This window comes from Meleagris gallopavo, chromosome Z (genome assembly GCF_905368555.1).
Source record: "Meleagris gallopavo chromosome Z, MGAL_WU_HG_1.1, whole genome shotgun sequence".
Classification (NCBI taxonomy): Eukaryota; Metazoa; Chordata; class Aves; order Galliformes; family Phasianidae; genus Meleagris; species Meleagris gallopavo.
In genome coordinates this window covers 12,521,030-12,534,462 of record NC_139435.1, presented here as the reverse complement: position 1 = coordinate 12,534,462, position 13,433 = coordinate 12,521,030, and the positions used below count along the sequence as shown (strand labels likewise).

At 39.0% G+C, this 13,433-nt stretch overlaps 1 protein-coding gene across 5 annotated transcripts in view; it reads left to right on the top strand.

Annotated features, from left to right (window-relative positions):
• The window catches only part of FYB1 (FYN binding protein 1), a 69,249-nt gene that overhangs the window by 35,222 nt on the left and 20,594 nt on the right, over nucleotides 1-13,433 (top strand). For all 5 annotated transcript variants that reach the window (XM_085212750.1, XM_085212749.1, XM_085212747.1 and 2 more), the window contains exons 3-4: nucleotides 10,779-10,932; nucleotides 12,360-12,418. In XM_085212750.1, coding sequence (XP_085068876.1) covers nucleotides 10,779-10,932; nucleotides 12,360-12,418 — 213 coding nt within the window. The remainder of the gene's footprint in view (nucleotides 1-10,778; nucleotides 10,933-12,359; nucleotides 12,419-13,433) is intronic.

Here is a 13,433-nt window from a genome sequence, read left to right as displayed (position 1 = left end):
ACGTTATTTTACAATCCAGTGTTCATACTAAACTGGAGTCAGTGCTGGATTAAAACAACAAAATGCCTTTGGAATTATTCTGCATACAAAAAAAACCTTTATGGAGGAGTATTTTGAGAACACTAGGAAAACTTCTAAGGTAAAAAGAAAAAGACAGCTATTAATTATTATGAAAGTTGACAAAGGGAACAAAAAGTGCTAGACAGAAAAACAGTGAAAGAGATTCAACTGAATAATCTTCTCCAAGTTTTTTTTTTCAGTTTTTGATATCTTGTTCTTTCCTAGGCCTGTTTGGTTCATATAGTGGAACACTTTTGGTGAACCTTCATCATTTGGTTGTATTCAATAGGTAACAATACACAAATAATTTTGCTGTAACAAAGACACGTGTATTCCAAAATCTGGTCATATCCCAGATAACAATAAGAATACAAGCTACACTAACAATTTTAAGTGAGAGCTGAAGAAAAATGATAAGAACTAGCTGAAAATTTCCCCATTATTAAGTTCATATGTGTTTTGCTTTACAGTTAATTGTAGCAATGAGGGGTATCCAGAGTATCACATTAATTTACAGGTAACTTCATAGTAAAATTTGAAATAATTATACTTTTTTTTCCAGATATGCAAAAATATGTGTGTGGTCATGAAGTTCTATACGTAGAATCGCAGAATCCTAGAACCACCAAGGTTCTTGGAAAAGACTTCCAAGATTATCTAGTCAAACCATCCACCTATCACCAATATTTCCCACTAAACCATGTCCCTCAGTACAACATCTAAACATTTCTTGAACTCCTCCAGGAATGGTGATTCCACCACCTCCCTGAACAGCTTGCTCCAGTGGCTGACCACTCTTTCGGAGAAATCTCTCCTGATGCCCAACCTTAATCTCTTCTGGCATAACTTGATGCCATTCCTTCTTAAACCTATTGCTTGTGACATGGAAGAAAAGGCCAACCCCCCCCCCCCACCTTGGTACAATCTCCCTTCTGGTAGCTGTAGAGAGCAATAATGTCTCCCCTGAGCCTCCTCTTCTCCAGACTGAACAAACGCAGTTCCCTCAGCCACTCCTCCTAAGACATGTGCTCCAGACCCCTGACCAGCTTTGCTGCCCTTCTCTGGACACATGCCAGTGCCTCAGTGTCTTTCTTCTGTTGAGGGGCCCAAAACTGAACATAGTACTCAGAGTGCAGCCTCACTAAAACAGAGTACAGACAGATGATAACTTCCTTAATCCTGCTTGCTACACTACTTCTAATGCAAGCGAAGATGCCGTTGGCCTTCTTGGCCACTTGGGCACACTGCTGGCTCATGTTCAGCTGCATGTTAATCAACATGTTGCTCGTAAGATGCATCCCAAAGCCAGAAGTTCTCACTTTCAGCTAGATCCAAGCAAGTCCTCTGTATTTGGCTTACAAAAATGCATGTACTTCTCATACTTTTGAAGTCTGACATAGTTTCTCTTTGAGCTGGGATGTCTTAATTTCTTCTACTTGTTTTAGTAAAAAATCCCTGGTGGTTCTCATATGTAAAACTGTACAATGTTGTATATTCTCCTCTATCTTGTCATTTCCTAGATCTATTTTGGTTCACATGAAGAAGGACTTTAGATGAACCTTCATTCTTTGATTGTATTATGCAAGTCACAGTGCAGAGGTTAATAACAATATTATAAAAGAAATTTGATTTTCTGTACTGCTGAACACTCCTGAGTTTTGAATAAAGTTTTCCAAAACAACTTTCCCAGCTTCCCTAGTTCTACTGTAGAAGTGAAATACTTCTTCTCCTGTGGATGACAGAGGTCTGATTAACATCATTTGTCTGCTTTTGGATTCCTCGCAGGGAGAGCTGAGGTTTCATGTGCTTTTCCACAATCCTGTTTCTTTAGATAAATAAACAAACAAACAAATAAAGAAAGAAAGAAAATTTTTAAAAAGGAAACAGACATAAAGTGGGTCAGACCTACTGCAGCTGTACTCGGCACTGGTGAGGCTGCACTCTGGGAACTGTGTTCAGTTTTGAGCCCTTCACTACAAGAAAGACTGTGTGTCCAAAAAAGGGTAACAAAGCTGGTGAAAGATTTGGAGCACAAGTCTTACGGGGAGCAGCTGAACTGGCATTGTTCACTCTAGAGAAGCAGAATCTCAGAGGAAACCTTATCACCCTGCAACTACCTGAAAGAGGATTGCAGTGAGGTGATGGTTGGCCTCTTCTCCCATGTAATTTGCATCAAGAAAAGAGGTAATAGCTTTAAGTTGCACTAGGAAACGTTCAGGTTGGATATTAAGAAAAATTTCTTCTCTGAAAGAGTGGTGAGGTATTGGAACAAGCTGCCCAGGGAAATGATGGAGTCACTGGAGTCCCTGGAAGTTTTCAAGAAAAGTGTAGATCTGGCCCTGAGCGACAAAGTTTAGGGCGACCACAGGCATGGTTGATGGTTGGACTAGATGGTCTTAATGGTTTTTCCAACCTCTATGATTCTATGACTCTACAAGTCTACAATTCTATGATTCTAGTCTTTGAGGAAGATTAATTTATTGTTAATGTAGAGTATGATAGTGAGAAAAAAAAGTAAACAAAAACAATAAACAAAAGCACCTTTCCCAACCCCTGTCTTCCCAGGCTCAATTTCACTTCTGACTTCATCGTATCTCCTCTATGCCAAGCAGTGTAGGGGATGGGGAATGGGGGCTATGATTAGTCTGTAATGCTTTGTTACTACCACTCCCTCGTAATCACTCCTGCTCAGTGCCTGGAGCACCTCCTGCACTCTGCACTAACCTTGGTGCCTGCAGGGCCCTTCTCATGTTTTTCTCAGTCCTCTCTTTCACTGCTGCTACATGATGGTTTTTTTTTTTCCTTTTCTTAAATACGTTATCACAGAGGTGACACAAGTGTTGCTGATGGGCTCAGCTTTGGCCATGGTGAGTCTCTTTTTGAAATGGCTGGAATCTTCTCACAGAGGCCACCACTGCGCTCTCTTCACCCACCACCACCTAAACCATGCTACATAAAGACTGTACAAAGCCTTATTCGTATTATTTCGTATTTGTCCTTCTAAAGACACGCACAAATCTTTTTAAGCTGGAATGTCAATTTTTACTAAAAAGCAGTAAGCATTTTCTTTTTATTAATTATACTCTCAAGCGCGCACACACACACCAAGAGTTGTCAAATGTTCATAGAAAAATCAAGACTAAACTGAACTCCTAGATTTTTCATTTTTATGGTATATCTTGCAAATGTACTTCGACCTGAAAAGTCAAGACAAAATTTTTGCTCCATTTTCAGAAAAAAGATCTTGTAGGATTGAATCAGGTGTAGAGAAATACAGCTATCTTCATTAAACATAATTATATACAAACTTCCACTAAAACTGCCATGAAAATTTTTCTTTATATAGCTTCTATTCTGAAAGACAGTAATTTCTCATACTTCAAATCTTCCATTTATCATTTGAGACATTTTTTAAAGATCATTTTCATCAAGTTCTTTATATCTAGTTTCTGAAAATAATTAAGTTCTTTTAGTTAGCCGAATACTTCTTGTAGGAAACAGCTAGTTATTCTTGAATGCTTTGACATTAATTATTAAATACTAAAGTAATTATTCAGTACTGATGTAATTTAAACATTAAGGTCTTAGGAAGCTTTTTAAGCAGTATACTGACAATTTTATCCTAAAGAATTTGTTTTATCAATGAACATATCTGATATTATCAGTTTCCTCCTGAAACTGAGCCTTCCTGAAATTTTAAATTTGGAACAGTGATGTTCCTTGTTTGCAGATCCGGAAGATAAATGAGCAAAAAGCCCCTGACTTGAATGCAAGATTTTGTAGCATGGGAAATTTTTTATGCAACTGACACTTCATATAGAATATCAGTGTTTGCACTTCTATGGTTATTTTTAAAATAGAACTGTACGCTCCGCATGATGTCCTTGTTTTTTTACACTGAACGAGTCAAAAAAATTGTCAAGCTCTTCTTTCGTTTGTTTAATTAATTTTAAACTACTACTATCTTGCATTTACTCCATCTCTGAATACTTCAAACTTCTGTTTTTCTCCTGCATATATTTTTCCTGTACAATATAAAATTAATTGGTTCAGGTTTATAAATATTTCTCATTAAAAATAATAATAATACTAATAATTAGAGTTTGTTCATCAAACAACTAAAAGTTTTACCTACAGCTCAAAGGGGAATTAAATTGGTTCTCCTTTAGATAAGGATTGGCTTCTATATATTACACATCAGTTGTTTGAAATCACTTCCCTCATGCCAGTCAGCTCTGCCCAAAGTATTCTGAATATTCAATCTCATATTTAGCTACCATACAGCTCAAGACTGATTGTACATTTAATGTTTTTCAGATAGCAACCTCATTTGTAGATTTTTCTGGTGTTCTTTTACCCCTCATCCATTTGTTTCTACAGTCTCACGTAGAATGGGATATACAGTCATCAAGGTATGCGATTTGTGGTCTCTATGTCATCTTGTGAATGTAAGGCACTGAAGTACCACTTAGCTGAAGAAAATATTTCCCAGTTTAGATCAATGAGGTGTTCTACTTGGAAAAGAGGGACAAATTTTCTATCTATCTGCTCAGATCCTGTTTTCCATGATGTATGAGCAAATATCAGTAATGTTTTCTTCAAACAGAAGGAGCTAAGCAGAGCTAAGTCTTTATTTTCCTCATTTCCCTCCTCCAAAATTTCCCTTTTGTGGGAGGTAACTTCCTCTGAATAATACTGAGAAACCATCTTTATTGTCTAAGATCAAGAACAGTCAGGAGAGCTGAGAAGAAAAAAAAAATAAATAAAGACTGTATTCAAGTATGTCTTAAGGTAGGACCTGGACTCAAGGAGGGCAAAATCAAAACCATTTTGTGCTCTTTGTTTTGCAGGCATGAGCAGTGTCTCCTGTAATCTCAACGCCTGTACGGTTACTGCATGTCTGATAACAGCATATCAAAAGCACTGAGCTTCAGAAATCTTGCAAGCATAGCCTGTTTACCTTCGCAGCTCCAAAGGAGCATAATAATGAAACACGGAATAATGACTTGTATCTAAATCAATAAGCAGGTTAGGGAAGCAGAGCAGAGATCAGCTCTCTGCAAATTATGAATAAAGTAGGAAGTGGGTGATCAGCTGCTGCAAATGTTGTTGTAGGTTCTCAGCAAATTCTTTGTAAAACCCAGAAGCCTTCCCAGATCTTGCATGTAGAAATGGTGACACGTGTTGCAGTAAAACTGAAAAACAATACCACATTTGCAAAGCAGCTCAAAAGAATTTTATTTTGTAAAATAAATTGTTACTTCAAAATGCAGAAGTTTTGACCAGCAGTGTAACTACCTAGAAAATCTGAAGTCCTTTTTCTGTCGTGAAAAAAAAAAAAAACAAAAACAAATTAATTAAGAAGTATGAAATTCCAGGCATTTATCCTGTAGAAAGTTTGGGATCTCCTTACAGTAGCAGATTGTTAGTTTTTCTCTACATTAACAAAACCAGAAAGGGGTGACTCCTCATCAGTAGCATCATAAGGAAGGAGGTCTTTCCATAGACTAAGGAAAGAGAGATGGTCTGGTTTTTAGGATATGAAATGAAGAAACAGCTTTTCCCCTACATATACAAGGAAATTATTTCTTATGGAACAGGTTTTCTTTAAAATGTTTTTTGATACATTTTTGGTGAAGTAGGTGCGATGAGAGTGAACTTGAAGTTATCGCGCTCTGTACATCCAGTTTCTCTTTTTTAGTATGCATTCTTCAATTAGAAATTTCTGGATTGAGGCCTAGATGTTGTGGCCCGATACCTTAAATGTAGTTCACAGTTCTTGCAGTTAAGATTACAAAAGCAGTCTGGACATGGTCCTAAGCATCCTGCTCTGACCGTTCCTGCTTAAGCAGAGGTTGGACGAAATGGCCTTTAGAGGTCCTTTTCAATCTCAGTAGACATTCATATTTGCTGCAATCCAGCCAAGGTTCAAGAAAAATATGAATAGCTGAAGCTGTGCAAAATGGGATTGCTTCCTACCTCATAGGCAATTATCAAAACTATTATTTTTCACCATTGCTACTTAATAGCTTAGTGCCAAGGAATCACAGATTGAACTGATCAGTGGTTTGTGCCTTCAACTCATGGGAGCTGAACTGCAGCTGTGAGTGCTTTACTGTGCTTATTTTTTTTTTTCTTTGCTTCTGTTCTGCTCAGGCTGACAATTTGATACTGTTCCTCATTTGTTTTCATAGTCTCTCATCCAAGCAATAAAACACCCTGATATTCAGGGAAGAGGATATATAGAGATGTATCAGTTCAGCTTTGTCAGCATTGAAGCCTGAATCATAAAATTTGTGAATCTGAAAAGGACTGGGGAGAACAGGTCTTTGCTGAAGCACTGGTTCTCATCAGACTCCTGTTTCATCTCAGTACTGCTTGTTGCATGTGTTCCTCCAGTAAGGAAAGGAGGTGCTGCTGGGGTTGTCTTCCAGGACTGCTAGGTGTTTCTGGTGTCACTATCTCAGGGCTGAGAAATGCAGCATTTTGAGGCAGTCATGGACGACTTTTAGTAAGGAGACAAAGGGTATCTTCCCTTTTTACTAACCTCAAACAGAGTACAGGGGTGCCAAGGAATTGGGTTTATCTGTTTATTTTTTGTTTGCATGCTTTTGTGGTTGCTGTTGTTTGTTTGTTTTCATTAGTTTCTCTTTGAATTCACACAGTAAAGCATGGATGTTACTCAGGCTGATTTTTACTAAAATTATAATGCAGGATACTTGGATGAAAAGCAAAGATGAGTTCTGCCTCCAGACGTTGTGTTAGCTACTGAAGATGATTCAGTATCTCTTTCACAAGCCAGGAATGGCAAGGGTCAAGGTATATACTTTACATCAAAAGTGTCCTGAATTTCCTGATACACAAATGTTCTGCAGGAATGCAGCTGACCTCTGCTAACTGCACATACAGAAACGGTTAGAAAAGGCTCCTAAGCCCATAGGCGAACAGTTTACTGTGTTCTGTGCTCAGTTCTGCTGTGAGTGCTAAAGGATGATTTTAAAAGTTTATTATCAATCACAATTAGCAGCAATTTTTGTTTATTTTTATGGAAAGTTTCTACGGCAAACTTCTCTTAGCTTCTCTACAACTGCACATGATTTGAGGAACTAATTCCATTTCATCCAGTCTTTCATTTCTTTGTCAAGAATTTCAGTTTCTTTACCTGCTTTCTCAGTGCCTCCTGGTATGTGAAAAAGCAGAGAACAGAGAAGAGGCCATTTGGAAGCAGTGTTAGTAATCAAAGCTGTCATACAGTGATGGTCTACAATGCTTCCTGTGGCTTCCTTTAGGCACCGCTTAACTAGGAGACAGTTTTGATTTAATCTCTCATACTGACTGTCCAGAGCTGACTTCAGTTCCAGTACCAGCACAGAACCTTTTTGAATCCTCAGAGTACCAAATCTATGAGACTCAAAAAGAGAGAAGGAGATCAAATTAAACTGCTCCAATACAAATAAATAAATAAACAAACAAATAAATATATAAAGTTCTACTGAAACATCATGACAGCTTTGTCTCTGTAAGCCTCCTAACAGCCTTTTCATACCGAGTGTTGCCTTTCTATCTCACTCATCCCATTATTTTCAGTATTAGAATTAAAGCATTTTATACTCAGAGCAGTCTCAGTTTGTGTAGGTGTAGATAATTGCACCTCTAAATCCAGAGAAGAGTCAGTTCAACAGTTAGAGAACAGAAAAAGCTATGTTTCCATTATCACGACGACCATTCCATTCATCTAAGATTCAAGCAATGAAAATAGATAAAAACAGATAAGTTGTTCAATCCTTATACTTAAAAAGAATTAAAAGGTATTTAATCTAAAATGCATCTGGAGTTCTTTCCTGACATTTTTTTCTTTTTGCTTTGATTTGGCTCTCAAGAGGATGGAAGGAGTACTACGCACAGGAACTTGAACAGAATCATTACCTTAGTCCTACAGACTAATCACAGTAGCAATACTGTTGGATGATATATCACCGTGGAAAAGTTGATATGGGATTGGCAGTTAAAACACAAAAGTTTTAGAGTATAATCAATGCCAAATAACATTGCTTTTATGAAAACAGTCTTTCTGCCTTCATTCTTTGATTAGAATTCACTTGAAAGGATCCAGCTGCAGAGAAACACTTAAACAGTGTTAAACTGTTTAACTTAGTGCTATTAATCTCCATCAGGGACGTCAGAGAAATAAGGGATTATAGCTGGTAGTCTCAATGAAGAGAGACTCTGAAGAGATAAATGAGAATTAAATAAAAGTTAAGTGAAAATTAGGTAGTTCAGTGCCTTGTAAAAAAAAAAGATCTAGACAAGAGAGAGGATAAACAACCTGAGAGCTGAAAAAGGACAATGATGTGACAAAGGTCAAATACATTACAATTTTGAGACTAAAATACTAATTTTTTGGAGTCCTACCCTTAAGAAATCTTCATACAATTAGAAAGTTTTGAGAAAAAAAGCTTTTTGCTAATGCTCCTTAGATTGATATTTGGTTGCCTGCAGTTCCAAACCAGGAAAACTAGAAAAATGCTCCCTAATAGCTAGTGCTTGTCTTTAAGCTCATTACTTCTTGTCTTCTCTGCCATATAAATGGAGAGAGAAGGGATGTTTTCTGTTGTTGTTTTTATTTTTTAAAAAAGAACTGTTTTTCTTGGCCAGAGACTTTTATGTATTCTTTTTGGCTTTCCTTCAGTCTTGTCATCTTCACCAAAATGATCACAATTCATTCAGTGTCTCAGGAATTCACTTCTTCACGATATCTAATCATTCACACTGTTCTTCCTTGGGCTCTTTCCAGCTGGTGTACGTTATCACTGCTGCAGTCTCTTCAGTACTCAGAGAAAGTATTATTTCACATTGTTTTGGGGCTAGGCTTTTGAAGAAAACTGCACTTTTGGCATTAAAGTTTTATGATCTCACACATTTTAATCTCATCAAACTTACTTTTGTTGATATGTATGTTCAGGTATTGCTTCAAGGAGCCATGAGCTACTTACTGACTCTGCTTGGAGAGGGAGCCTGTGTCAGGTGGCCCTAAAAGTCCCTTCCCAACCTGTGTTGATGTAGGCTTTGTGATTCTTGCCAGCATATTGTCATTACAGTGCACTTGCATGGGGAGAAGGAAAGACTGCACAAGTCCATGGAAGATAATTTTTTTGAGAACTGTTAACATGCAGAAGCCACGTTTAGCTTATCTAAACTCACAGCAGTTACAGACTAGGAGGTTGTCAAGAAGAAGTACCGTTCATACACACGTCTAGCTCTGAGCAGCAAATGGCTGGCCAGCACTTTAGATGGAGTACATGACAAATTCAGTTTGTTCTGGTATTTGTTACCAAAAATAGGTAAAATAAACCTAGTATAGCAACTTCCCTGCCACATTCATGTCTACTAATGTAAGGAGATAAGAATAACTCCTGTTTTCTGCCCCAACAATGATGTGGAGAAATGAAGCACAGAACATCTATATTGTCCAGTGTTTTATTCTGTAATACAATAGGCTTCAGGCTCCTCATTCTGTTTCATGATACTGTTAAAATGACATCATCCCAAAAGAGACAGGTAATGGGATTCTTAACATTTTTTTGTGTGCATGCATTATGGATAAATTAAACATTCTGTTTTATAAATTTACAAAAAAGAGAATCTGTACGAGAGCTTTTTCCACTGAATTTCAAATTCCCAAACAGCTAAGGAAAGCTCCTTCAGTAGTCCTACTAAGTTTCTGTCTGGATATTAACCATTACTAAATACTTTTTGTTTTATGTTTAAGCCACTTTTTTTTTCCAACACTCTGAAGATTATTCTGTTCGTGACAAGATATTCATCTCACTACGCAGGTGTAAACTCGAAGAGAACCTCCAGAAGACAAAATGGTTCTTTCTGATTGTTGTTGGTTTAACTGACATGTGAATACCCTTTCTTCTCCTGCTTCTCTCTTTCTTAGAATTTGCTGGACTTTGCTCCATACAGCTGGGAAGAATTCCTTCTAGGTAGCTTTTAATCCACTAATGCTAGTTAAAATATAATCCCATGCTTAACATCATGTATCCAGACAGTGATTTTGTTTGAATATGTGTGAGTAACTTGTCTGAATGTGAACTCTCAAAGCAATAGTTAAGACAGTTTTGGTTGCAGCCTCTGTGTGGAGCACACATTCAGCGCAGTACACAGTGCAGTCTACTCATATAATTATGGCTTCTGTGTTTCTCCTGCACTGCATCATCTTGTTTTTAAGACTACCACCTGTTTGTTGAGGGTGTAACTTCCCACACTGCATCTTTACTAGTATAGGCTTGCTAATTAAAAAACTAGATCCAATCTTCTATAGATGACATTACAAACTTACTTCAAGGTGTACAGAGACCTGTACAGCTTTTAATCAATACCAAGTCTTTTCATTTCTCATCCTTTCCCTTTAAACTTTGTTTTTGAGCAAGGAAAACTCCAGCAAGACTGCATCACTGCTTCTGTGACACTGATCACTGCAAGCACGTTGTAGAATAAATGATTATTTGAGAACACAACAGCTTATACACTGGACAAACTGATGTTTTAGTATCTCACTCAGATGTTTGCAAAAATATTTTCAAGACTGCTGTAGGCATTACATTCTTCTAGGCAGAACTTGAGGTTTTCATTTTCTATCCTTCTTGAGCTGTTTGCTTGGTTAATTTAGTCTGTTCTGTTTTTGTTTTTTTATTTATTTGTTTGTTTTTCAGGCCCTAAGAATGACGGGTTTAAACAAATGGCCCCCTCCCCAGCAGCAGCCTCCCTACCTGCACCACCTCCTCCACCAGCCTCTCACCCAACCCTGTACACCCCTGCAGCTCCCAGCCTGCCGCCCAGAAATGTCAAGACCAGCTCTGGAACAATGTAAGTGAGCTTAACATCCGAGGTCTTTTGTCTTCTCTCCTATTTCTGCCTATTTGTTCATGTAGTAGCAGCTGAAGACGCTTTTCCAGTTTTCTGGGCATTTTGCTCATCTTACCCTTTCCCTGCCCTGTATGGAAAAGTTTTCTTAATTTGGATTCTCTATGTATTTAGTTGTTTCCCCAGATAGCGTTACTTGTAAGAACGCTTTCTCTGCCCCTTGGTAAGGGGGTAGGGGAAGGAGCAGACAGACACCTGCTGGCTTTTGTACTCCAAAGAGGAGTACATTTCGTATGCTTACAGAAAGTGAGCTGAGTCAATAGCGCAAGCCTTCCCGTGCATTTTCCCGGAGGGAAGGAGTCAGGAGGGTCTGTCCGTCTTAGCTGACACCCCGCCGTGCGAGCGCGAGGAACCGAGCTCAGCGGTGTGAAACCGCACGACGGAGCGCAGCCTGGCCGCCCGCGATAATCTTAGAAGCCTCCTCTACGCCTCGGTCTTACTTCGCCCTTCTTCGAAAAGCCACCAGCTAATCGGGAAACCTACAGCGGCGAAGAAGAGAGAGCACTTCTTTACGGCGTGCAAACTGACCGGAAACACGCCGAGGAAAATATCGAGCCCTCCTGCTTAGCAGCTGGCTTCAAAGAGCAGACGGGGAGATAGGCGGGGAGCCGGCTGCGCCCTGAGCTCTGCTGCATCCGGGAGCCGCGCTGCGTCCCCCCCTGGCGGCGGCGGCGGTTCGGGGTCGGTGTTTGTTAGGGGTGCTCCCGTTCTCCTCTCCTCGCTCCCGTGACGCGCCTCTGATGAGTGAATGCTCGGGTCGATAGTCCTCATTCGATTATTATAAACTGTTCGAAAGTTAGAGATCTCTAATGTAATTGCCAGCTAAATTTTCACTTTCTTACTTCTCTCGGTTTGGCAGCACGTTTAGATCCAACACCAGAGACCTTGTACCCGGCCTACCCTTACAATGTGGTTTCTCCCGTCCCTTGTTTGCACTTGCCATACAAGTCAGGGAGCAGTTTGTAGAGCTATATTTAACGTTGTGCAAAACATCTGGCGTTCTGTATGTACGTTGTGTGAGAAGCCCTCATCCGCGAGCGTGATTAAGATGAGCAACAGACACTCCATTGGGTCAGCCCATCTGCCTATTGTATTTCTCGTACCACACCCATCTCCATGGTATCTGAGTGCCTTCAGCTCATTTTCTCCATTCATACTCCGGATCTAGGTGTTCCTTGTGTGAGAAACCTAATCACAGGAAGAGCAGCTTAGGGAATTGCAGGAGTACTTAAGGAACGTATAAGGCTCAACAGAGTGCCCTGCCATTCTATAAGATAATTGAAGAAAGCACCAGAAAAAATAGTTATACAAAAATGCAATCATAGAATCATCTTTATAGCTTTCACATGTTCCCTTTTTCTTATTTACAGAAATCCAGACACTGAAGAAAATTATGATGATGTTGAATTTCTTTTACAGGGTAGGATGGGTAAGTTTTAATTAATTACAGCTATATGAAGCTGTAAGAAAGTTGTACTTATAAGAGAGGCAAAGGCATATTTATCTTAATGTGTTTGTGAATGATTTGTGTAACTGATTATGCTGGTACTGCAGTTTTATGAGTGAAGTTTTTCTCATGTAGCTCTTTTAGAATTAATATTACATACTCTCAAGAACTGCTTTAAATATCTCTCTTCCACTCTCTCCCCCTGCTCCCTCTGTTTTTATTTTGTTGTTCCGTTAAAGGTACTGGGACAGCAAATTACCAGATTTGAAAATCCAAATCCAAATGAATGCTGTTCTTTCAGAGCTGAAGCTGTGTGCCCTGGTGAAATAGGCATTGTTTTATATTTCATTAAGAGAATAATAATATATTCATTGTGCTTTTAGTATTTCTTTCTGATCTGCCTTCTGTAAGAGGCAGTGAGTGGTTGTGTTGTACCAGGAGCAGCCAGAGAAGCAAGCAGATTGCAACACAAAGAATTTCAGTCTGCCTTCTGATCTCTGCTCTGGAGGCATCAGTCTGTGCCAGGCACAGAATGTATCCTTCAGCACGATGGCCATCTGTGCTGCACAGCAGTGTGGGTGCTGGAACTGCATCTGAGCCCAAGCTCTTTGCTTACCGAGCTTACCTGTGCAGGGAGGAGGAAGCGGTGGATTCAGATTTCCTTCTCCTGCAGCCCAGGGCAGACACCGGCTTAACAGGAAAACCTTTGCACCCCCTATTCAGCTGCAGGGCTGGCACAAGAAAGTTTTATGTGGTCTGCTCAGACGGATTTGTCTTTTTTTAACGTTGATTTTCTTGTGTAAGTAGATATTTTTGCATAAAAATTGCATAGGTAAGTATGTTAGTGTCACTGAAGAATCTTGAAAACAAATTTTTCACTTCTAAAAATGTGGTGAAATATGTTATTTTTTAGAAAACAGCAGATGAAGTAAAGTGTTTATGGCAGGTATGTCTACTTTACAAAGTAAAAGAAAAAATACCTTGAAAACCTCTATTT